Source organism: Elgaria multicarinata, chromosome 11 (assembly GCF_023053635.1).
Source record: "Elgaria multicarinata webbii isolate HBS135686 ecotype San Diego chromosome 11, rElgMul1.1.pri, whole genome shotgun sequence".
NCBI classification, from domain to species: Eukaryota; Metazoa; Chordata; class Lepidosauria; order Squamata; family Anguidae; genus Elgaria; species Elgaria multicarinata.
The window spans coordinates 1,526,897-1,552,961 of record NC_086181.1 but is presented as its reverse complement, the minus strand read 5'-3'; the positions used below and the strand labels follow the sequence as shown (position 1 = coordinate 1,552,961).

Below are 26,065 nucleotides of genomic sequence, written 5' to 3'. Positions count from 1 at the left end.
ATCTCCAATAGCTTAGGGAAACGTTTTTGGGCGGGAACCCCTCCCCCACGCTACCGCGCATGTCCACGGGGTTCCCGCCCTTCCCTCAGTTCTTCGTTGTCCGCCATTGTGCACAGACCTAGAAACCGTATTCTCCAGTTTCTCTTTTATTCTAATACTTACTGCTGACCTTTTTCTTCGTAATCTTCTCCCTTTTCTCTTCTTTGCCTATAAAAAAAAAAAAGTTATTCTTCTGCCTTTCCCTCTTTTCTGGCGATTGTTTGATCGCGCTGGCGCCTCAGGCGCATGGCCGTTAGGGCCCCATTTAGAAAGTGCGTCAAATGTGGCTCTAAATTGCCACCTAAAGACGGTCACTCGCTCTGTGTGCTTTGTCTGGGCGAGGGACATAAAGTTCAGCAGTGCCATCATTGTATGGCGTTCACCAAACAAACACGAAAGAACAGAGCGGATAGACTCCGGTCTATACTTTGGGAAAAAGCTCTACGAGCTACTGAACCTACGCCTCAAAAGCGTAAGGAAAAATCCTCCTCAAGGGCAATGGAGAAAACTCATAGCCCTGAAATTCAATCGATTGTCATCGATGAGGAGATGATGGCGGATAACAGGGCCATACCCCTGACGCCAGGCCGATCCCTAGCGGTTTCCGCGGCTAAAAAGATTTCAAAGAAGGCCCGGACCTCTAAATCGGTGGAGCACTTAAAAAAGAAGAAGAAAAAGAGAAAGGACGCTGAAAAATGCTCCACCTCGAGGGTCGATACCGTATCCACGGTACCCGCCAAGCCTACCCTGCCGGCGGCGACCTCGATACCGACGCAATCGTCGATGCCAACTCCGCTACCGACTGCAAGAAGTTTGATGTCGGAGGGCGAGATTCGTGATTCCACGTCGGCTATCTCACCACCGTATCCTACGGTACCGTGCACTGCTGCTCCACAGGAGCCAACCAGGCTCTCTGTTCCTACTTCACATCGACAAGGGCAGTCTCCTAGACCCAACTTCGACCGCGTCTCGCAGTACTCGGGATACCACAGAGAATACTCTTATGACTGGGAATACTATCGTCCCCAAGAGTTTTATCCAGCAGAACGGAGACATTATGACCACTATGCTCAGCCTCCTCCGAATGCAAGGGTCATCCAAGTCCCTCCGGCTCTTCAATCTCACACTCCTCGCAGCCAACACAGCAGAATCGATCGTACAGAGCAGTGTTCGATACCGACGGCGACAGTGGTGGTTTCTTCACCTTGCCAAAATCAGGCCTTGCAGCCAGTACGTCAAACACTGCAACCTAGCCAAGACTCTCCTGATGAAGATTATAGATCTGATTCAGACTCTGTGGTGTCGGTAGCTCCATCCATGCCGTCCCCCGACGACATTGTGAACACACAGGAGCCTGTTTCCACCTCGGAGGACATGGGAAATTTTACCGACCATGTACGACGGATAGCACAAACTTTGGGTCTCGATGTCGATCAACCTATGATGTTATGCGGACGGAAGCTAGCTCGACTATCGCTATTCCGTTCTCTCCTACCTTGCGGAGAACAGCACAAACTTCCTGGAAGACTCCTTGTGCAGCTCAACCAACATCTAAAAGACTGGAGTCGATGTATAAAGTTAAGGAATCCGATGCGGACTTCCTTTTTCAACACCCTAAGCCTAATTCGATCATTGTTGAATCTGCCCAGGGCAGATCTCAAAGAGTGCATTCAGCCCCTACTGATAGAGAGGGCAGGAAATTGGACTATCTTGGCAGAAGGGTGTATGCGTCTTTGTCTTTAGGAATAAGAACTGCGGTGTACGAGGCTACCATGGCCAGGTACCAGATATTCCTATTAGATAAGTTAAACTCCCTCTGCGATCATCTACCCGAGGAGAAAAAAGAATTGGCAAAAATCTTTCAGACCGAAGCTACGGCAGTAGCCCGTCTCCAACTGAATTCTGCAAAACACCAGACGGATTCCCATTCAAAATCAATGATGGGATCCATAGCCCTTCGCCGTCATGCTTGGTTAAGATCAGCCAACCTGACAAACGAAACAAAAACCAGAATTGAAAGTCTTCCATTTGACGGAGAGGGACTATTTAACAATAAGACTGACGAGTCCTTAGATTCAATATATAAGGCTCGCACGACTGCCAAGAAGATGGGTTTCTCACAACCCCAACCGCAATTTAAGCAAAGGTGCTGGACTAGACAACCGTACCAACAGATGCAACAGTGCCCTCAATATGATAAACAACCTCCAAAACAACAACAACAGTTACAAAGAAAGAGACCTTATCAGGGCCGATTCCAGCAGAGTAGACATCAGCCTGATTTCTCTAAAAGACAGCGTCTTTGACTTCTCTGTCCCAGGCCTACTACCATTTACCGACCGTCTAGCACCCAAATACCATCAATGGGAGTCCATAACATCCGACTCCTGGGTTCTCACTATCATCAAGACGGGTTACGCCATCGAATTCGATACCCTTCCTCCCTCTTCGGGAGTGAAAGTAACAGCGCCATCTCCTCCTCTGCTGCTTGAGGTACAAACCCTACTAGCGAAAGGAGCCATCTCGCCTGTACCCGCAGAGGAGACCAACCAGGGGTTCTTTTCGCGCTATTTCACGGTCCCGAAGAAGGATGGAGGGCTTCGACCGATTATGGACTTAAGACGATTATGGACTTAAGACATCTGAACAAGTACATCACCCCGAGGAAGTTTCGTATGACAACGATTACATCGATTCTCCAGCTGTTGCATACGGGGGTTTGGTTTGCGGTAGTAGACCTGAAGGATGCATACTTCCATATCTCCATCAGGAAGTCGCATCGAACTTACCTATGCTTCTCCATCGGCGCCAAGCAGTTCCAGTTCACCGTGCTCCCCTTTGGCCTCGCGACGGCACCGAGGGTCTTCACGAAAGTGATGGCTGTTGTATGCGCCCATCTACGACAGAAAGAAATCCACATTTACCCTTACATAGACGACTGGCTCCTGGTGGCGGAGGACAGTTACACGCTCCAGGAGAATATAATCACGACTCTTGAGCTCTTAGACTCCCTAGGCCTGTGGGTCAACCAGGAAAAATCTATACTGACTCCTCAGAGCACGATAGACTTCATAGGAGTGACTCTGTCGTCTCGGGATGGAAGAGCTTACCTCCCGATAGCAAGGGCAAAGACACTTCGAGACTTGATTCTCGACATCGAAACCCAAGCAAGACCCTCAGCATGGACAATCCAAAGGTTGCTGGGTTTGATGGCGGCGACTACTGCTGTCATCAGATTCGCCAGATTGCGAATGAGGATCCTTCAAGGGTGGTTTTTAAAGACCTTCGACCTTCGACGCAACGCTCGCAAAACCTACCTTTTGATACCGAGACAGGTTCGAGCGTCGCTGAAATGGTGGCTCTCGATGGGAAACCTCTTGGAGGGAATTCCGTTTCAGCAAAGAGCACCATCGGTTACCATCACAACAGATGCTTCCCTCAGTGGATGGGGAGCTCACTGCAACTCGCTCACCGCCCAAGGTCGATGGCCTCCTCGACAGAAAGAGGAACATATCAATCATCTAGAACTCCTGGCGGCGGAAAATGCCTTAAAAGCCTTTGCTCAGATTGCAACAGACAACACCACCGTTGTCTGTTACATAAACAGGCAAGGGGGAACGAGGTCATACCCCTTAACCCGCTCTGCACTCAGGATTTGGAACTGGTGCATAAAGAGACAGACTTACCTGACTGTGATCCACGTAGCGGGGAAGGAGAACATCGTAGCGGACTCCCTAAGCAGGTCCTTCCATGTCGACCACGAATGGGAGCTCGATACCGAAGTAAGAAACGACCTCTTTCGGTATTGGGGCCATCCTGCTGTCGATGTCTTTGCCACTGCAGAAAACGCAGTCTGTACCAACTTCTGCAGCAGAGCAGGAGGCGGAAGGAACTCGCTAGGAGACGCCTTCACAAGAACGTGGACAGGGGGGTTACTCTACATCTTTCCTCCGTTCCCACTCCTGACAAAAGTCGTGGCCAAGATAAGAACAGACAGCACGAACTGTATTCTGATCGCGCCGTGGTGGCCTCGGCAGCCGTGGTTCCCTCATGTTCTTCGACTATCGAGAGGAGATTACATCAAACTACCATCGATACCGAACCTTCTGTCTCGACACCAAGGCAGGGTTCGACACCCAGACCTCTTGACACTCAAGATGACAGCATGGAGGATGATACCACAACCTCTGGTATCGTACAATTGACAGTACAGAGCATTCTTACTGCATCACGAAAACCTTGGACAAGGAAGTCGTATGCGGCTAAGTGGCAAAGGTTTTCTAAATTTGCACTACAAATGGATCACACGGCTAAGACTTGCCCCATCTCGGTGATTCTAGAATACCTGCTCTCACTGTACCGGGGAGGATTAGGACTTTCGTCGATCAAAGTCCATTTGGCTGCCATCACTGCTTTTCATGAAGGTGTGGAAGGGTTCTCACCCTTCACCCACCCTACATCTAAAGATTTTTTAAAAGGTTTAAAAAACACTATACCAACAACTAGAAACATCGTACCGTCGTGGAGCTTGTCGGTTGTGCTCCATGCATTGATAAGAAAACCTTTTGAGCCCATGGCTACAACGGATTTAAGACTCTTGACTCTCAAGACTGTGTTCCTGGTTGCCATAACCTCGGCAAGGCGCGCAAGTGAGCTTAGAGCTCTAAGAATAGATGCGCCCTATACAGTTTTTCATAATGACAGGGTTGTCTTACGAACAGACCCGTTCTTTTTGCTTAAGGTGGTGACACCTTTTCACTTGGCTCAGGACATTATTTTGCCAGCCTTCTTTCCTAACCCTACAACGCCTGCGGACACTGCTCTCCACATGCTGGACGTTAGACGGGCTCTCTCCTTTTATAGAGCTAGAACCGAGGGATTTAGGAAATCCAAGCAACTGTTTTTATGTTATGGTGAGCCTTATAAGGGACTCCCAGTGTCATGCCAGCGATTGTCACGCTGGATAGTAGAGACAATTGAATTTGCCTACTCTATCTCTAAACTAGAGATACAGTGCCCTGTGACAGCTCATTCAACCAGGACAATGTCAACATCGGTGGCTTTCAACAGGGGTGTTCCACTTCAGGATGTTTGCAAGGCTGCGACCTGGTCCACCCCTTCCACATTTGTCAAGCGTTACAGCTTAGACACTCGATCCAGACATGACTGTTCATTTGGAAGGGCGGTGCTCTCGGAAGTGTTGAAATAATACACCAACCCACCTCCAAGGTTTGTGAGCTTGCTACTCGCCCATATGTGTGATGCATAGAGACCACGATGAAGAAATGCAGGTTGCTTACCTGTAACTGTAGTTCTTCGAGTAGTCATCTATGCATTCACACAACCCACCCACCATCCCTTCTTGGTGGTGTGATATTTAATAAGGACATAATTGACTATAGATTTATTTTATCTTCTTTATTGAATACACTCATGTTTATGGGGGCACAATGTCGGACTCCTGTAAACTGAGGGAAGGGCGGGAACCCCGTGGACATGCGCGGTAGCGTGGGGGAGGGGTTCCCGCCAAAAACGTTTCCCTAAGCTATTGGAGATTCCGGTCTGGTCTCTGCGCAGGCGCAAAGCCCATATGTGTGAATGCATAGATGACCACTCGAAGAACTACACTTACAGGTAAGCAACCTGCATTTACCTTGCATGTTTTCTTATTTGTGCTCACAGCCAAGAAATTTAAGAACTAAACTTGTTGCTCTGCTCTGAATGTTCCTTCTGTTTTGTTATGACTTGTAGTTAAACAATAGAATTATTTCTACTGCAATCAGACATATGCAGTGTGGAGGAGAAGAATGTAGCTGTCCTGGGAAAGCAGTATCGCTATTAAGTAGGCCCTTTTGTACAGTATCTAAGGCTCAAGTTGTTAATAAGAAGGAATGTAAATGAAGCATGGCATAGCTTGATGAGTGAATTGCTTGATGGGAATCATCCCCCCTCAACAACGTCTATAGCTGAGGGAAATTTGGCAGGAACCCTCCCCCACTGTCCCACTGCACATATTACAAGGGGTTCATGCCCATTCCCTCAGTTGTTCTTCGACCACCATTGTGGCTTCTTGCACGATGGGATTACGTTCACCTGAAGGTGTACATCCATGAAGGCCCCTTTCAAAAAGTGTGTGCGCTGTGGGATCTGCTTGAGTGAGGGGCATATCATGAAAACTTGTCACCATTGTATGTCCTTTTTCAAGCAAACCTGTCAACATCGCGCCGACAGTCTGTTTTTGTAGGGAAAAGTACTGTTCTAAGGGTCACTGCTTCATGTAAATGACAACCTGAAATCTACTGGGGTATTGCATTTGTCCCTGCTGACCACCATTGCTACACCCAACAAGGACAAAGCCCAACCATTGGGTTCGCCCCCTTTATCAGCCAGCTCTAGCCATGGGCCTCTCTGATCCTCCAACCCTGGTAGTTCTTTTGCAGTTACTTTGTCCAAGAGGATTTCTAAAGAGGTCAAATTGTTAAAGCCTACTGATTTGCAATGCAAGAAGATGAAAAGAAAGGACTCCAAGAACATTGAGGGATCTCCTGCAAAGGTTTTAGATGAATATGAATCCACTCACTCCTACCTTGGTACTGATAGCTTTGGTCTCAGAGGGAGGAATCAGAGATTCCACTCCAATGTGGGATCATGAGTTGATACGGACTTGGAGAAACGTGATAGGCAAGGACTTTCACCAAGATTGGAGTTGACCTGTTGATACCATCCTAAGGAGGCTGTGCCTGCCCCTTGCCCCAGGCAATTTAGAGCCACATCCAGATTTCCACACGCCGACTGGCACAATGTCATGCCTCCCTTGGATTCTTCCGAGGGCGAAGAAGAATGGCAGGTTGCAGACCCAGGTGAAGGGACTAGCACAGAAGCAGCTTGAGAGTCCTCACTATCTGATAAGGATTAATGCCCTGCTGCAGCCCCTTTGTTGGATTCAGAGGAAAAAGTTCCATTGACCCCAGCAGAGTGAAGGAGGCTGCATGTAAAAGATCAATGAATGTTTGTCCGATTGAGACGGAAAGCCTGCCTGAAGACAGAGGACGAATTGCCAGCAGCTGCTCCAGGACATCTTGAAAGCAGCCAGAATGCACAGGACAATCACTGAAGATACATCATATCTATTTGCTGGATCTCAGCAGCCTGGTCCAAGACCCTGAGCCTTGCCCTCATCTTTATTTAATTATTTATTACATTTATATACCACCCCATAGCCAAAGCTCTCTGGGCGGTTTACAAAAGTTAAAAACAGTACAAAAGTTCTGCCCCCATTTTATCATACAATCCTTTAGTTGTTCTTCCTCCATCTCGAACTTCAACAAAAACTTACATATTTTTGCAATCGTTTGTACATAATGCCCTTTCAAAGTCAGACTTTGTATTTTCAAAATCACAAGTTTTTTTTATCTAATTTAAACCTTTCCAAAATTTGTAGATATGAGGACCATTGACATCTATAACCTTCTTTTATCAACCCTTTTTCTTGATTTTAATTTGTATTCACCTTGCAACAATTCTAATGTATCACAGTATGTCAACCAATTATACATACTTGTCATTTCTCTTCTATGGTGAGCCTCCTGTGCTGATAACCACAAAAGTATTTTCTGACAAAGTCTGGGTTTGTATTTATTCTATATTCTCAAACTGGCACGTCGCACATAATGATTATTAAATTCTACATTAACTTTAGCTTTATCATACCACAAATAACCATGCCACCCATATCTCAATTCATATCCCTCTAATTCTAATAATCTTCTATTTTTTAACAACATCCATTCTTTCATCCGTACCAAACAACAGGCAGAAAAATATAATTTCAAGTCTGGTAAACCCAGACCTCCTCTTTCCTTTGCATCCTGTAGTATTTTATATTTAATTCCTGGGTCTTTTGCTTGCCATATAAATCTCAATATATCTTTCTGCCATTGCTTAATCGATAACTCAGATGTCACAGTAGTTATTGTATGAAACAAAAGCAAGATTCTTGGTAAAACATTCATCTTAATTGTAGCAATTCTCCCCAGAAGTGACAATTGAACCTTATCTGATCTTATTAAATCTTTTTTGATTTCGCTCCACACCTTAACATAGTTATTATGAAATAACATACAATTCATATTTGACAAGGTAATACCCAAATATTTTACTTTTTTTTCGATCTTAAAACCTGTTTTTTCTATCAGCTTTGTTGCTCTTGGGGTTTCATATTCTTTGTTAACATCTTTGTCTTCTATTCATTCACCCTAAAACCCACTACTTCACCAAATTCTTTCAGTTTATTCATCAAAATCTCAATTCCCTTTAAAGGATCTTCCAGAGTAAACACCAAATTATCTGCAAAAGCTCTCAACTTATATGACTCTTTTTTAATCTTTACTCCTCCAATTCTTTCATCTTACTTTATAACTCTATTCAATATTTCCAACACCAGGATAAACAAAAAAGGTGACAATGGACAACCTTGTCTTGTTCCTCTTAGTATTTCACATGGCTTTGACAAATATCCATTGATAATTATTTGTGCATTCTGTGAAGTATAAATTGATTTGACCCATTTTATAAAATTTCCCCTAAAACTCATTTCTTCCAAGATCTTTAATAAAAAATTCCAATTAAGGTTATCAAACGCCTTCTCTGCATCAAGGAAGATCCGTGTAGCTTGTTTTTCGGGATTTTTTCCCAAATACTCCAAGACATTTAAAACAGTTCTAACATTGTCTCTCATCTGTCTTTTAGGTAAAAAAAAAACCCGTTTCGATCCTCATGAATGAATTTTTGCAGGATTTTTTTTAAAGTCTTTCTGCCAATATCACTGTAAACAACTTATAGTCATTATTATATTGGTCTATAATTTTTTGTCAAAGTCAAATCTTGTCCCTCTTTCGGTATTAGAGTTATATATGCCAACTTCCATGTCTCAGGTATCTTCCCACTGTTCAAGATAGGATGCTTTTAGGATGCTTTTGGTATGTTTTAGTATGTTTTTAGGAAGTTTTAAATATTGTGTTTTGATTAATATTGTATGTATTTTATACTTGTTGTTGTTCCCCGCCTCGATCAGGATGGAGAGGCGGGTTAGAAATAAATTTATTATTATTATTGTAGAGGTTGTAAAAGTTTCTTTTCGAAACTCTAAAAATATGAACCTGGAAGTCCATCTGGTCCAGGTGTTTTCCCAGGTTTAATCTTCCTTATTGCCTCCATAATTTCTCTTATTGTTATAGATCCATTCAAAATCTGTTTCTGTTCCTCGATGATTTTGGGTAATTTTTGTTTTTTAATATATTCATCCATTTTTCCTAGTGTAACATCATGTCTTTTATATCAATTCATGTAGTATTGATGAAAACTTCTTGGTATAGCCATGTTGTCCTTTAGTTCTGCCTTATCTTCAAAGGATTTATTGCAGCCATCGCATTTCAGCTTCTGTCAGATCAGCAAAGCCTGACACAGGGAGTCTGAATGGTCTTTACCATTGCAACACTTCCATGATTGGGATGGATGGAGGTACAGAGAGAATATCAGTATGCTCCTTAGGATTACCAGGCGTCGCAAGAGTTACCATAGATCCCTGCTGTCAGCATCCTTATCTCAGTCGCTGCCAATGGAAGCTTATATGCCTCCACCTCCACCTCTGGTGAGGAGTGAATCGCCTCCCGCCTCAGCTGTCGTTACTGGCAGTCCTTGTCCGTCCCTCGTGGCAACTGCAGCAGGTACTTCATGATCCTCCTCATGCCCGATGACTGGAACCGCAACCAACATCACCTCTTGCCTCCCCGCAGTGAGACGAGATAGATTGCCAAAGGGGGTTGGTGGGTTTGGCTACTGATGATTATCAGTCAGATCTTGCGTCCATTTCTTCCATTGCACCCTCAACTCCCTCTCCAGATGGTGCAGTGGGTTCATTCGAGCCTCCTTCCCCCTCAGAGGATATGGGCCTTGTGATGCCCACCCTCCACTGAGTTTACTTCTGGATCACTTTACTTCTTTTGTGACTCCAAAGGACCCAGCTCAGGTGCACTCGTCAGGGCTAGAGATGCCAACTCTGTCCCTGTGGCGCGCCTACTTCTGCTGAGGCCCCCACAGCGGCACAGATCAGCACCCTTGACCCAATCTTCTCCCTTCCGCTGCCACCATATGATTACCTGTACCCTTCCCCAGGTACTCCAATGTCCACACCAGGTTTAAATGAATGTTATGTCTTCTTTATTGATACATTGTAAGCCGCTCCGAGAGCCTTTTGGCTGAGGTGCGGGATAAAAACACTCTAAATAAAATAAATAAATAATAAATAAATATGCAGGTTCAAAGCTTATTGGTTTCTCTCAGTGACAAGCGTATGGTTTCAGAACACAAAGCATAATGGTTTCATAGGTTACTTCACTTTAATGTTTCACAATATATAACTTCTCCTACCTTCTCTACCCCTTTCTAAACTACACTGTTCTTATTCCCACCCTCTAATCCAAAACAACAAACACGCAGACCCTTCCTATCTCTGATCCAAATCATTCCATACCTTCTCTCCTCAGAAGCAGCCTATATATTCTCCACAGTCCTCCGACTCCTCCCCTTCTCACAACCAATCCAAACGCTCTGCACAAACATCCAATCAGCACTTTCCTTCCATCCAGCACTCATTCTCCTCTCTATGGTTCATACTTACCAATCTGCAAAACCATATAGTGAGTACTTACTTAAAACTCTGCAAACCTTAATAAATTCTTATACTTTATACTTAATTACATAGGCACAAGCAGTAAAACATCACAGGCCACTTTTCAGAATAAGTCTCTCGGATGGCTCAATATCTCGGGTTAGAGACCCAACAGCTGGTAGAGAGTGTGAAAGACACGGGTTTTGATGCCATCCATATGGAGATGACCACTCCAGTTGCAATCCCATTTTTCCTAACCCTGCTTCAGGTGGTGCAGCAGTGTGGAAGGCACCGTTGTCCATGACACCATCATCAAAGTCCCTGGAGGATATGTATAGGGTACAAGAGAAGGACATGGAACTCCTGTTCTCTGCTGAATTCACTGATAGTTGAATCATTGCAGGGTAAATACCATAAGATCCGCTCTTCTCCTGTAGGTATGGTGGGTAGATCTCTTTGGTCGGCGGATCTACTCTTCTGCCTCCCTAGGATTAAAACTAATGAAATACAAAGTGGCAACTCTTTTAATGGGAGAAGATTGGATCGTTGTGCGATGGTCTTCCAGATGACCAGTGAGAACTCGCCAGGGTGTTTAAATTCAATTAAACTAGCCAGACAGCAGATAAACATGGCCTGCCATGGTGGGGGCTGAAGTTCTTTGGAGGAATTCATGGCTGCAGTCAGAGGGCATCTTGCAGGAGTTTTGATCACGCATAGAAGATCTACCCTTTGATGGGGAGGGATTGTTCAGTTCCAAAACCAATGAGGTTATGGACACAGTCCAGAAAACCAAAACCATGGCATGTAATACAGTATGGGCTTGACCCAGTCCCAACAACCCTTTGAACAGTGTCGTTGGTACTATCAACATCCAACAATCACCTTTCCAACAGTATCAGTCACAGATTGCCAGCTACATCAGCATTATGCATTGTGGTAAAAGTTCTCTTTGAGTCAAAATGCTCATTTCTAATCGTCTCGCCGGAGAACTGACCTGTCAAAGAAGCACGACTTTGACTCGCTCTTTTTGGTCACACAACCACTTTCTAGCTTCGGCACCTTTTGGTAACCGCCAGCATACCTTTCTTCTAGCACAGGAAGCAATAACAACAGCCTCCTGGTTGCTAGTTGTTGTACGCCAGGGATACAGAATACAATTCGATACACTCCCTCCCTTTTCAGGCATCCAGGTCACGGCATTGTCCCTAGTGCTGCTATCGGAGGTCAATATGCTCCTAGAGAAAGGAGTGATCCAGCTTATACATATCGAAGAGATACATGAGGGTTTTTACTCTTGATATTTCACATCCAAAAAGAGATGAAGGATTATGTCCAATCCCAGTGAATTTACCTATGCTGATACTGTCCATTTTCAATTCAGCTTGGAAACACTAGAGGCATTCTAGAGGCACCCTAAAGCATCTGTCAGGGATGCTTTAGGGTGGATTCCTGCATTGAGCAGGGGGTTGGACTCGATGGCCTTGTAGGCCCCTTCCAACTCTGCTATTCTATGATTCTATGAAACCGGCCACATGAAAGTCTTATGTAAGTAAGTGGGTGACTTTTGCAGTCTTTGCTACTAAGGACAGTTTTGACCTAGTTAATTGTACAATTTCATCTGTCCTTCAGTTCTCATTTGATTTCATGACAAGATGTATCAATCCTTCCAGCTCTGGCCATGAGCTTTCAGGTTCTTTCAGAGTCTCCAAGGAGACAAAGTAGTCAGACTCACAGGTTTGCTTACAAGGAGACTTGTAAGCAAACTTATTGCCATAATTTTCAGCATATTCAGGCATATCCCAATAAAAGTGTGCCAATCTGCGAAAGCTTCCTGCACAGAAGACCCCTCAAGCAGTCTTGACCCTCACCCGGGGCACAAGAACAATTATAGCATAACTGAATTTGGCATTGCTGCCAAGTTAAGCAAGTGATGGATTGAATAGGTATTAATAACAAAGCAGTTCCTCTTATCATAAGAATCCATAGCATAAGTCTACATTGTTGTTGATAAACAAGGCATTACTTGGCATTTCTTTGTCACACAAGTGTCTCTCCTTCACCCAGGTGCACTTACTAATTGGATGGATGGGCTGTTATGACATGGCCCCTCGATGGGGCAACACTGGATAAGACACCTGATGTTCTCATGAGATCACTATAATTGTGCTTTTGACCCATCTTTCCCATAACACAAAGGAATGTTGCTGACTGGTACAGAAGGAAATAACAGTTTGCTAGCTTAGAAGCAGCCATTCACCCAGAAGCCTTTGCGGGCAGCCATTGTTTGCCAGCTTCCAGGCCATATACAAGGGCTTACAATACTCCTCTATTAGGGTGCACTTAGCTGCCATTTCTAGTTTTCATGAACAAGTTAATTTATCATCAGGTTTTTTTCACCTTTTGGTGAAACGTTTTCTTCAAGGCTTGAGAAATTTAGCACTTTCAGGGAACCATCCTGGAGCCTATCTGTGGTCCTTCATGCTCTCATAAAGAAGCCATTTGAACTCCTTGCTACCATTGACTGCTTTCCTTTAAGGTTGCATTCCTTGTAGAAATCACCTCAGCAAGATGTACTGGAGAACTATGTGCTGTAAGGGTAGATTCTCCTTACTTAGTGTACCATATGACAAAGTGGTGCTTCATCCCGATACCACTTTTCTGCGTAAGGTGATCTCGGAGTTTCATCTGGGCCAAAACATAGGCTTGCTGCACTTTTCCCCATCTCCATCCACACCAAGAGAGACTTTGCTGCACACTCTCAACATTTGTGGGGCACTTTCCTTCTACAAAGCCAGAACAGAGACAACCTGCAATTCTTTTCAGTGATTTGTATGCTATGGGGGCCCAAGAAAGGCTCCCCTGTTTCTGCCAAAAGTCTCGATTTTTTGGGTGGTGCAAACAATCATGTTTGCCTATAAGTTAGCAGGACTGCAGTTGTTGGGATGGCTCCATTCTCAGTTGACTAGGGCAGTAGCTACTTTGGTAGCTTTCAGATGGGGACTACCATTACTGGACTTATGTGAGGCTGCAACATTGTCAAGTCCATCTACATTAATCAACCACTACTGCATTGATGTCAGTGCCACTAAAGACTGTTCCTTTGGACGTGCAGTTTTATCTACTGTTCTGCAGTGAGACATCAACCCACTCCCGGGTGAGTAAGGTTGTTAATCACCCATATGTGTCATGCACAGAGACCACAAAGATGAAAGTCAGGCAGCTTTACCTGTAACTGAAGTTCTTCCGGTGGTCATCTGTGCATTCATACAACCCCCCATCTCTCCCCATTTTGGTGTCAATGTCAACTGACATTTGGTGTTGATACCAAGAGTCTCTCGGTCAGTAGAGGGCCACAATGGCAGTTGACAAAGAACTGAGGGAATAGGCAGGAACTCCTTGGAATATGTTTAGTGGGACGGTGGGGAGGGTTCTCACAAAAAATCCTCAGCTATAGAAGTTTCTCAAAGGGAGTTCCGTGTGAGCAGAGAGTCCATATGTGTGATACATATGTGTGAATGCACAGATGGTCTCTTAAAGAATTTCAGTTACAGATAAGCAATCAGTATTTATTGCCTGCAGGGCTACGATATAAATTGCAAAATAGGAATTTCTCTCCTTTTTTGTGTGTATGCTTAAAAGAACAAGCTGGTGTATGCTTGGGAGACCTGTCTTGAAGTCTTGGACTCATTCAGAGATCTTGTGGAACTCTAACTCAAGAATAATACATATGGCATATGGCAACCATAAAGAATAAAAAGATTATGTTGCTTATCCTGAGCCCTGGATGAGTCAAGCTATAGGAATATAAATTTATTAATTTATTAAATTTATATACCGCCCCATAGCCGAAGCTCTATGGGGCAGTATATAATTAATTATTATTACAATTCTGATATAGCCAGACATTTTACAAAAAAGTTAAAATAAATGAGATCTTGCTAATAATCTAAAATCAAAACAATAAATGGAGAGGAAGATAAAACTTGAGGAAGAGACTAAAAGTGGAATGTTCTAACTGAAACAAATGAATTTTGATACACCTTCTTAAAGTGAGAGGGATTGAGCAGCCTAGATCATACAATTTCAGATGTAGTGAACTATCAGAGAAAATGTACAAAATTGAGGCAGATAAGTAGAAATTTGTGGTTTAGAAAGCAAGAAAAGGAATGCAGAGTTCGAGGGGAGAATAGGTTGAAAGATAAGGAGCAAAGAAACAAGTTGACTACAAATTGATAACAGTACTTGAAAAAAATACAGTATCAGTAGCCAATGTGATAAAGGAGTAATATGATCAAAGTTATAGTCATGAATATAAGGGCCAGGCTGCCAGGGGCAGCGCCTCTGCGTCGCGCAAAGTGTGACGCTAAGTGCACAGCAGCAGAGGAAAGAAGACACCAGTACTGCTACCTTCGGTTAACAACCAGATTAACAGCAGCAAGTTGTGGCGTTTTATCTCTTTTTATTTTATTTTACTATTTGTATTTTTAAATATGTGCCTGGGGAGTTCAGGGGGGCAAGGGGGTGCTCACGTAGCTGTGGTCATGGGTAAGGGGAGGTATGGCGATGGGGGAATAACAGGCCAGATGAGGAGAAGAGGGGCTAGATTTCTTACAGCTATCCCCTCTTCTGGTTTTTCCCCCAACCAAATGGTTCCTGGCAGCCTTACCAGCTTGCCCTCGGGTTTGGTTGTGCTTCTGCTGAACGCCAGGTCAGTCCAAAATAAAACCTCCCTCATCTATGATTTGATTTTGGATGAGGAGGCTGACCTGGCATGTATCACGGAGACCTGGGTGGGTGAACTGGGAGGGGTTACTCTCACCCAGCTTTGCCCTCCTGGGTATTTGGTGCAGCACCAGCACCGGCTTGAGGGCCGGGGAGGGGGGGTTGCCGTAGTCTATAGGAATACAATCTCCCTCTCTAGGCTTCCTGTTCAGTCGAGTGCTGGTCTGGAGTGTTTGTACTGTGTGTTGGGTACTTGAGACAGATTAGGGATTCTGCTGGTGTTCAGTCTCCCTGCTTGAGTTGACGGAGGTTGTCTCGGACCTGGTGTTGAGGACCCCCAGGATGGTGGTTCTGGGGGATCTCAACTTCCACGCCAAGGCTGCTGTATCCGGAGCGGCTCAGGACTTCATGGCTGCCATGGGGCTGTCTCAACATGTCATCGGCCCAACACATGCAAAGGGACACACGCTTGACTTGGTTTTCTCGACTGGGCAGGAGGATGGTGATCTGAAAGTGGGGGAATTAACATCTACCCCCTTGTCATGGTCAGATCACTTCCTACTGAGATTTAGACTCTCGGCGGCCTTTCCCCTCTGCAAGGGTGGGGGGCCTATTAAAATGGTCCGCCCCCGGAGGCTAATGGACTCCGATGGATTCCAGAGGGCTCTGGGGGATTTTCCTGCTGGTATGGCCGGTGCTCCTGTCGAAGCCCAGGTTGCTCTGTGGAATGCAGAGATGACTCGGGCGGTTGACACGATCGCGCCCAAGCGCCCTCTCCCTCTGAGCAGAGCCCGATCAGCTCCTTGGTATACACCTGAGCTGAGGGTGATGAAGCAAGAGGGGAGACGGCTAGAACGCAGGTGGAGGAAAACTCGTGCTGAGTCTGATCGAACATGGGCTAGAGCTCACTATCGAGCCTACTCTGTGGCGGTGAGGGTGGCAAAGAGGCAGTTCTTTTCCACCAGCATTGCATCTTCTCAGTGTCGTCCGGCGGAGCTTTTCCGTGTGGTTCGTGGCCTGTTACACTCTGGGCCAGGGCGAGAGATGGTGGAACCCTCGGTAGCACGCTTTGACGAGTTTGCACAGCACTTTGAAGATAAAGTCGCTCAGATTCGTCATGAATTGGACACCACACTTAACGCAGTTCCACTAGTAGAGGTGTTCGGAGCGCCGTCCGGCTCAGTTTTATTGGATGAGTTTCAGTTATTGAGGCCCGAGGATGTGGACAAGGTGCTTGGCCAAGTCCGGTCGACCACCTGTGTGCTTGCCCCTTGCCCCTCTTGGCTCATTACATCAAATAAGGAGAGGATCGCCGGCTGGGTCCAGGAGGTTGTAAATGCCTCCTTGAGAGAGGGAGTGGTGCCGGCCTCTTTAAAAGAGGCGGCAATTAGACCACTCCTGAAGAAGCCTAATCTGGACCCGGAGGATGTTAACAACTACAGGCCGGTGGCTAATATCCCTTTCCTGGGCAAGGTGCTTGAGCGGGTGGTTGCAGGACAACTCCAGGCACTCTTGAATGAAACGGATGATTTAGATCCATTTCAATCGGGTTTCAGGCCTGGTTTTGGAACAGAAACTGCCTTGGTCGCCCTGTGGGATGACCTCTGTCGGGAGAGAGACAGGGGGAGTGCGACCCTGTTGGTTCTCCTGGACCTCTCAGCGGCCTTCGATACCATCGACCATGGTATCCTTCTGGATAGGTTGTCTGAGCTGGGAGTTGGAGGTACTGCGTTGCAGTGGTTCCGCTCCTACTTGGATGGCCGATTCCAGAAGGTGGTGCTGGGGGATTATTGCTCTGTGCCGTGGCTCCTAAGCTATGGGGTTCCACAGGGCTCTATCTTATCCCCTATGCTGTTTAACATATACATGAAGCCGCTGGGGGAGGTTATCCGGAGATGTGGACTGAGGTGTCATCAATATGTGGATGATACCCAGCTCTACCTTTCCTTTTCATCAAACCCAGGTGAGGCAGTGACTGTTCTGAACCAGTGCCTGGGCACGGTAATGGACTGGATGAGGGCTAACAAACTGAGACTCAATCCAGACAAGACGGAGGTACTGTTAGCGGGTGGTTCATTTGTCCGGCGAGGTGATGTTTGCCCTGTCCTGGACGGGGTTGCACTCTCCCTAAAGGATCGGGTCGGTAGTTTGGGGGTGCTCTTGGATCCAGAACTGTCACTTGAGGCACAGGTGAACTCAGTGGCAAAGAGCACCTTTTATCAGCTCAGGCTGATATACCAGCTGCGCCCTTATCTGGACAGAGATAGCTTAGCTACAGTTATCCATGCTCTGATAACCTCTCGTTTGGATTACTGCAATGCGTTATACGTGGGGCTGCCTTTGAAAACAGTCCGGAAACTTCAACTGGTGCAAAACGCTTACTAACAGGGACTGGCCGACGAGACCACATCACACCACTCCTTTTCCAGCTTCATTGGCTGCCAGTCCAGGTCCGGGCCCGATTCAAAGTGCTGGTATTAACATTTAAAGCCCTAAACGGCTTGTGGCCAGGTTATCTGAAGGAACGCCTCCTCCCATATGTACCTGCCCGGACCCTAAGGTCATCCTCAGGGATCCTTCTCCGTGAGCCCCTGCCAAAGGAAGTGAGGCAGGTGGCTACCAGGAGGAGGGCCTTCTCTGCTGTGGCACCCTGGCTGTGGAATGAGCTCCCTAAGGAGGTTCGCTTGGCACCTACATTATATGCTTTCAGATGCCAGGTGAAGACCTTTTTATTCCCCCTACATTTTAACAATCTATAAATACACTTTAACATGGTGTTTTAAATTTGTAATTTTGCATTGCTGCTGTTTTTATCTGGTTAAGCTTTTATATTGTATTTTATATTATGGTTTTATACTGTTGTTGTTTATACTGTTGTTTATACTATGAATGGTTTTAATTTTTGTGAAACGCCCAGAGAGCTCCGGCTATTGGGCGGTATAGAAATGTAATAAATAAATAAATAAATGAATGAATGTGCAAGCCCAATTGAACAGGTGTGCCTACTTGCCTGCCTGCCCTGCTAGTGTTGCAGTGCTCCCCGTTATATTGCTGTTGTGATCCCCACAATGACCCTGTAAGGCAGTAAGGTGGTGGTATTTCCATGTAACACGTGAGGTGAGGCATTTTGGTGCTAAGAGATAGCACAGGCAAGTATCGAACCACTAATTTCTTGATAGTAGCTCAGTCACCCACTGCACAATGCCATTTTTTTATGGTGCATGCTGGAGTGACATGAACTCTTACTGTGGATATGACCTGAGGCATGGCTGCCAAAAAGGTGGCATGTTGGCCCCCATTAATGTAGATAGCCATTGGTGAACAAGTTTTTTCCTTAGGAAGTTTTTCTTATTTTTTTTCTTTCAGAGAAAATGGGCTGGACTTTCTATTGGACAAGACATAGATGGTAAGTTTTCACTGTAAATTTGTTCATTGTTTGGTTTATGGACTGGCTGACCTGAAAGAAACTCTCTTCTCACAAAGCCTTTTACATTAGAGAATGAGGCTGTGTTCAGACAACACAATAGTCCATGGTGGGTTAATATTAAACTGCATGGTTGATTATTGAGGGGTACAATATGATTATAATCAACAGTGGTGTGGATTAAGGCCAGCGTCAAGTTGATTATTAGTCAACGCTGTGTTTGATTGACACATGCCCCGCCCTCTCTCCCGCCCTCCGTCCTTCCGCTGGAACCCCATCTGCCATCGCGAGTTCTGCTGGCTGGACTAGAGCAGCAGCCGCCACTTGGTCTGCCCTTGCCACGGGACTCTACAGTTGCCAGAAGTTGCCAACTGTGTGTGATTAAATAGTCAACGGTGCCTGTCACATGACACAACAACCAGCAATTGTTCAAATAGTCAGCTCTGCACAGCATTGGTTACGTTTGTTATTTTGGCCGAATAACCAATCATGGTATGAAAAAGTCCTGACAGACGACACAATAATCAACTGTTGACTATTTAACCCACCATTGGTTATTGCGTCATCCGAACCCAGTTTGAATCTCCTTAGCCTGTGATTACTTAAATACCCTCCTCCTTCTCTCCCATCTCCTTTCCTTCCTTTTCTCCCATGTGTCTGATGCTAAATAAGATGGTGAATGGGTATGGATACTGATGGAAGCAAAAGCCAACCAGCACCTCACTGCTTTATAGGTTTAAAGTTTGGACCACTTCATGCCTCAGGCTTTGCTGCATTAATAAGTTAATAGTAGTGATAATATATTAATGAGAGATTGTAAATTAAAGAGTTTGAATATAATTGAATTAAACAGAAAAGAAGGGGGAAATAGAATAAGAGAGAAATAATATAATGAGAAAAATTCCAGCAGGAATAATACATCTTTTGGGATTTAAAAAAAGAGTGAAAGACAGCAGTCAAAATCCCAGGTAGTGGTACTTTTCAAGAGTAGAGAGCAGATAAGAAAAATTATATAATCAGGTTAAAGTAGAAGAAATCTGTGATTTAACACCCACCCACCCTGCGAGAAAAGGAAGGGAAATGAAATTAAGCAAGAAAAATCTAAGAGCCAATGAATTAAACACTATTAAACATTTAAATATTATTAATAAGGCTGCAATTGTATATTCATTTGCTTGGGAGTAAGACCCATTGAATGAAATGGACCTTATTTTTGAGTATAGATTCATAAGGATTATGCTGACAATGTTAAACTGAATTTTAAGTGTAGGGCAATTGGTAAAGAGAAATAGATAAAGGGTTGAAGAACTGAAATAAAAGATTGATGGTGATAAACCATCCTCCCCCAACATGGTGCCCTCCAGATATTTTGGATCACAACGGCCAGCATTCCTCACCATTGGCCATGCTTGCTGGGGCTGAAGGGAGTCCAAAACATCTGGAGGGCATCAGGTTGAGCAAAGAAACCTGTAAAGAATTTGTAATCCAGCAAGTAAAGAAGAACAATAACCCAGGTGGAGAGAATCTAGATATGAACTAAAAATGACAGAAATGAATAGAAAGAAAAGTGGTTTTTTTAGACTAAGCAGTTGAGAGCAACGGACATTAGCTATAGAGGATATATGAAAAGACAGAGAATTGGGAGGAAAAATTTAAGAAGCCGTTTAAGCTAAGTTTAAGTGGGCTAACAATCAAGAAGAGAGGCAGCACATGAGCAGAGAAATCAGAAAAGGGAAACAATTATCAGAATTGGAAAAATATAACTGAATATTGTTGTCAGCATAAAGATAATACTAAAGGAACAAATAAGAGGACCAATAAGACAAAAGGACCCCCATCATGTTAAAGGAGAAGAAATATGTGATTAATCACTGCCCCTCCAAGGGAGGGAAATTAAATGAAAGCAAGGAAGAAAAATAGAAGAACCAATTAATTACTACCTTTAAAATCCCTCTACAGAAATATTTTCCATGCAGTTCTGTAGCTGATGATTTAATAAGCATGACATTTTTACCCAGAGCATAAATGCACCTTATTCAATAAGCATACGCTTTGGTGTACTATTGTGAAGCCATGGCCTGGCCTATTGGGGGTCCCCTATGCATGTCTGTGCAGTGAAATATAGGTATGTTTATTTATTTATTTATTTATTTAAGGATTTTTATGCCGCCATTCAGCCAAAAAAGGCTCTCACGGCGGCTTACAAAAGTATTCCTTGACAGTCCCTGCCCACAGGCTTACAATCTAAAAGACATGACACAAAAGGAAAGGGGATTGGGAGGGAGGAGGAGGGGGGGGAAAGGAAAGGAAATTCAGGCACTACAATCAAAGTTCAGCAGTTACAGTTGACAGCCGGAGGGAGGGGGCTCTCAGCTGGAGCTGGACCCAGGCACGGTGGAGAGGTGTATGTTCTTTGTACATGATGATCTGTACATAGGTGTCATGCGTATTCCTACCACACTTAGAGTACTGTTTAAAGTTCTAGTCACCACACCTAAAAAAAGATATTATAGAGCTGGAAAAAGTGCAGAAAAAGGCAACTAAAATGATTAAGGGGCTGGAGCATCTCCCCTACGAGGGAAAGTTACATCAACTGGGAATGTTTAGCTTGGAAAAGAGGAGGCAAAGGGGAGTCATGATAGAGAATTAATCCCATTCCCATGGAGAATGTGGAAAGGAAGACATGTTTCTCCGTCTCTCAAAATACTAGAACCCGGGGTCATCCCATGAAACTGATTGGTGGGAGATTCAGGACAAATAAAAGGAAATACTTCTTCACACAGCACATAGTTAAATTATGGAACTCACTACCACAAGATGTAGTGATGGCCACCAATCTGGACGGCTTTAAAAGGAGGTTGGATAAATTCCTGGAGGCAAAAGCTATCAATGGCTCCTAGCCCTGATGGTTGTGAGCTATCTCCAGTATTCAAGGCAATAAGCCTGTGTGCACCAGTTGCTGGAGAACACGGGTGGGAGGGTGCTGTTGCATCATGTCCTGCTTGTTCATCCCTGGCCAATGGCTGTTTGGGCACTGTGCGGACAGAGTGCTGGACTAGATGGACCCTTGGTCTGATCCAGCATGACACTTCTTATGTTCTTATATTCTTATGAAATGTCTCTCCTGTTTTACTAAGGCAGTGTTTGTGCTTGAGACTTCATAGGCTGCGGTTCATATAATTCTGGGAGAAACTATAAACGTTGTGCAGAAGAAGCAGGGGATTGCCTTGCGCTCTGTTAAAAGTTGATTTGGATTTTGCTCAGCAATGTGAGACTGAGGAACTAGCAGGTCTCCAGTTGTTTTTAAATTCTGTACTGGTGATTTAGACAAAGCAGTTTCTGCAGCTGAAACTCTCCCCACGGCCTGAGTTCGATCCCAGCAGAAGCTGGTTCTCAGGCAGCCGGCTCAGGTCGACTCAGCCTTCCATCCTCCCGAGGTCGGTAAAATGAGTACCCAGGTAGCTGGGGGAAAGCTTGGGGAAAGCAACGGCAAACCACCCCGCTATAAGGCCTGCCAAGAAAACGTCAGCGAAAGCTGGCGTCCCTCCAAGAGTCAGCAATGACTCAGTGCTTGCACGAGAGGTTCCTTTCCTTTCCTGTTAGTAATGCTATAAAGCAGTGGTTCCCAATTGGGGGTCCGTGGACTCCAGGGGGTCCGCGTAACCCACCCAGGGGGTCTGTGGCACCATTGACATATTCACCATTCATTTCTGGAGTCCACTGGCAACAAATTCCTACCAGAAGTAAAATATAACATCACTGAGCACCTGCAACTAGCTTCAGAGATTACTTCCCTGCACCTAATCCTGAAAGTTCATGGAGAAGGAATCCTTTTGAATGTGGTGATGTACAACTAACAATCCTATCTGTGGAAAAGCAAGACGCACTTGTTGATGTGACTTGTGATGGTTCATTGAAATCATTTTTCAAAGAATATAGACTGGACCAATTCTGAGTGACGTTTTTTCCTGATTATAAGAAGTTAGGTGAAAAAGCTTTGAAACATCTAGTTCCCTTTTGTTCCACATATCTTGGTGAACAAACATTTTCGACGTTTTGTTTTATGAATAACAAGCATAGAAATCGGCTCAATGCTGATCCAGATTTGAGATTAAAAGTAGGAAATATTGAACCGGATGTGGAAGGGATTGTTCAAGACAAAAAGAGTCATGATTTCTCCCATCACATTTAGGTTTAGTAGCTGCTAGACAAGTCATAATTTGTTCAATTGTAAACTAGCCGTTAGTAAAATTAAATTAGTCTTTATATTCCTAACTAAATCATTGTCATTTTTGCGTGGTAATATCACAAATTTCACAAATTTTATGGTCTGTTTTTTAGTATACCTAAAATTCTTTGCTTATTAGGGGCTACCCCTTATTTTCTCCCAAAAATTGCTTTGCACAGGTAACTACCACAGAGAGAACAATTTTTTCAAAAGTAGGGGGTCCATGGCTTGGCATTTGAAAATCAAAGGGTCTGCAGTACTTAGCTAATTGGGAACCACTGCTATAAAGCATTAATTGCATAAAATGCATTTTGATGTGCTATTTAATTCTTAATCTCTTTCAAAACGAGAATTTTAAAAACCCAATTGGCACTGTGATGCATTTCTAATAATTGGAACTTGCCAAGGAAAGAAAACAGAGCTCTAATTTGTAATGTGAATTTCTGGCTAAGAGCAGGAGGCCTGCAGGGTAGGGGAGAGGAACACTATCCACACAGTCATAATGCCTGCATTGACTTTCCACTGTAAGGTGTTATTTCGGGGGGCGGGGGGTTGTCCGGAAGCATGGAAACCTTTCCCCTTACAAAACAGATGCTTACAAAACATACATGAAGGAGTCAAGGAGGTGGCATTATTCTCACATGTACTTAAGCTAGGAGGCTGTTTCTGAAGGTTAACATGCATACAAAGTAGATGCACACAGACATACATGTATGCATGTGAAATTCTGGTTCTTCTTCGTGGTTTCTATGCATCACACATATGGGCTTTGCGCCTGCGCAGAGACCGAACCAGAACCTACTATAGCTGAGTAGAACGTTTTTGGCGGGAACCCCTCCCCCACACTACCGCGCATGTCCACGGGGTTCTCGCCCTTACCTCAGTTCTTCGTCGTCCGCCATTGTGCTTAGACATAGAACCAAAACCTCTTAGCGTTTTTTCTCTAGAAATCCTTCTTTTGCTTCAAATCTTCAAATCTTCATCTTTTCCCTCATTCTTCACTCTTTCTCTTCTATTCTGCCTAAAAAATAATAATTTTTTTTAAATTGTTATAGCTAGATTCTCCTCAGCGACTTCGGTCGCGGTGCCTATCGCATGGCAGTAAAGGCCCCATTTCGCAAGTGTGTGAAATGCGGAGCTAAGCTCCCTCCAACTGACGGGCACTCTCTGTGTGTTTTGTGCCTAGGTGAAGGCCATAAAGTAGAGGCTTGCCATCATTGCACCAAACAAACAAACTAGGAAAAATAGAGCTGACCGTCTTCGCTCTATTCTTTGGGAAAAAGCCCTCAGGGCCACGGACAAGGCCTCTAACACCACAAGGATGGACAAAACGGCAACCAGTAAGTCCGTTGATGACCGTTGCACTGAGGTGCACGAGCAATCCGAGCGACTAATAGGGCTCAGATACCCCTAACTCCTGGACGGTCACTGGCGAGTTCCGCGGCAAAGAAAATCTCCAAAAAGGCCCGGACTCCCAAATCTTCTTCGGAAATGGAGAAGAAGAAGAAGAAGAAGAAGAAGAGAGATGCGGAGAAACCCTCTTTAGGGTATTCCGAAACGTCTGAGCCGCCTAGGAGTCAGTCTACTCCTCCCACGGTACCGAGCACTTCGATGCCGAGGCCTCCCTCGGTATCGAGATCTCAGTCGCTACCGACGGCTACGCTACCGACGCACCCTCCCAGCTTATCGGAGGGCGAGCTGCGTGATTCGGCTTCAGCAGCTTCTTTTCGAGAGCCTGCCAGGCCTCAAGAGCTCCAGGGATTAATCCCTTTACCACCCTCGCCAAGACGCACACCAAGGCGTGAATGGGACAGAGTATCTCAATACTCTGATCCCCAATCAAGATATGGATACTATGAGTGGGATCGCTACCGACCACAACAATATTTCCAGGGAGACCAAGGTCATTACCCGCATGAAGAGTACTATGCGCACCCTCCACCAACATCGAGGGTATGCCATTTACCATTGCCTCCTCCTTCCGCCCACCAAATCTCTACGGTGTCGACTCCTCGACACCGTACACAGCCTGCAGTGCCAGCCGCTACGACTACAATGGTACCGATGCAGGAAGAACACCATGACCTGCAAGTGGTTACCTTATCCTCACCGGAGGATAACTATCCCTCCAACTCCGAGTCTGGACAGTCGGTTACTCCGTCGGCACCATCACCGGACGATGCCGTCCATGACAAAGACCCTTCTTCACCTTCAGATGATATTGTTAGATTCTCTGACCATATGCTCAGGATGGCCCAGGCATTAGGACTGGACATCCAGCAGACAGATGAATCGGTTGTCGACCCAATTTATGAAGTTTTCCAGTCCACAACCAACCAACGACTGGCCATTCCTATTCCGCACGCTTTGAAACAAACGGCACAACGCAAGCGACATCGAAGAGGTTAGAGACCCTCTATCGGGTTAGAGAAGAGGATGCACAGTTCTTGGCACAGCACCCAAAGCCAAATTCCATAGTGGTAGAGTCAGCGCAAGGACAATCCCAGAAAACCCATTCTGCACCTGTGGACAGAGAGGGCAGGAAGTTAGACCATACGGGCAGGAGAATCTACTCATCAACTTCCCTCGGTATCAGGGCCTCAGCTTATCAGGCTACCATGGCCCGATACCAGCTTTTCCTCTGGGAGAAGATTGGATCACTATGTGAACATCTCCCAGAGGACAAGAAAGAGCTGGCTCGGGTCTTTCAAAATGAAGCCTCAGCCATAGCCAAGCAACAGTTATCCACAGCACGGCACCAGGTCGATTGCCACTCAAAGAGCATGATGGGGGCCATATCTTTGAGAAGACATGCTTGGCTAAGATCGGCCAATTTAGCTCATGACACCAAAGCCAGGATCGAAAACATGCCTTTCGATGGCGAGGGACTGTTTAATAGCAAGACGGACGAGTCCTTGGATTCCATCTACAAGGCTCGTACAACAGCCAAGAAAATGGGTTTCTCTGCTCCTCCTCTTCAGTA

The 26,065-nt window shown here is 45.0% G+C and overlaps 1 protein-coding gene across 2 annotated transcripts in view; it reads left to right on the top strand.

Moving 5' to 3' along the window:
- The window catches only part of NSF (N-ethylmaleimide sensitive factor, vesicle fusing ATPase), a 196,841-nt gene that overhangs the window by 48,614 nt on the left and 122,162 nt on the right, over nucleotides 1–26,065 (top strand). For both annotated transcript variants that reach the window (XM_063138459.1, XM_063138458.1), the window contains exon 4: nucleotides 18,797–18,836. In XM_063138459.1, coding sequence (XP_062994529.1) covers nucleotides 18,797–18,836 — 40 coding nt within the window. The remainder of the gene's footprint in view (nucleotides 1–18,796; nucleotides 18,837–26,065) is intronic.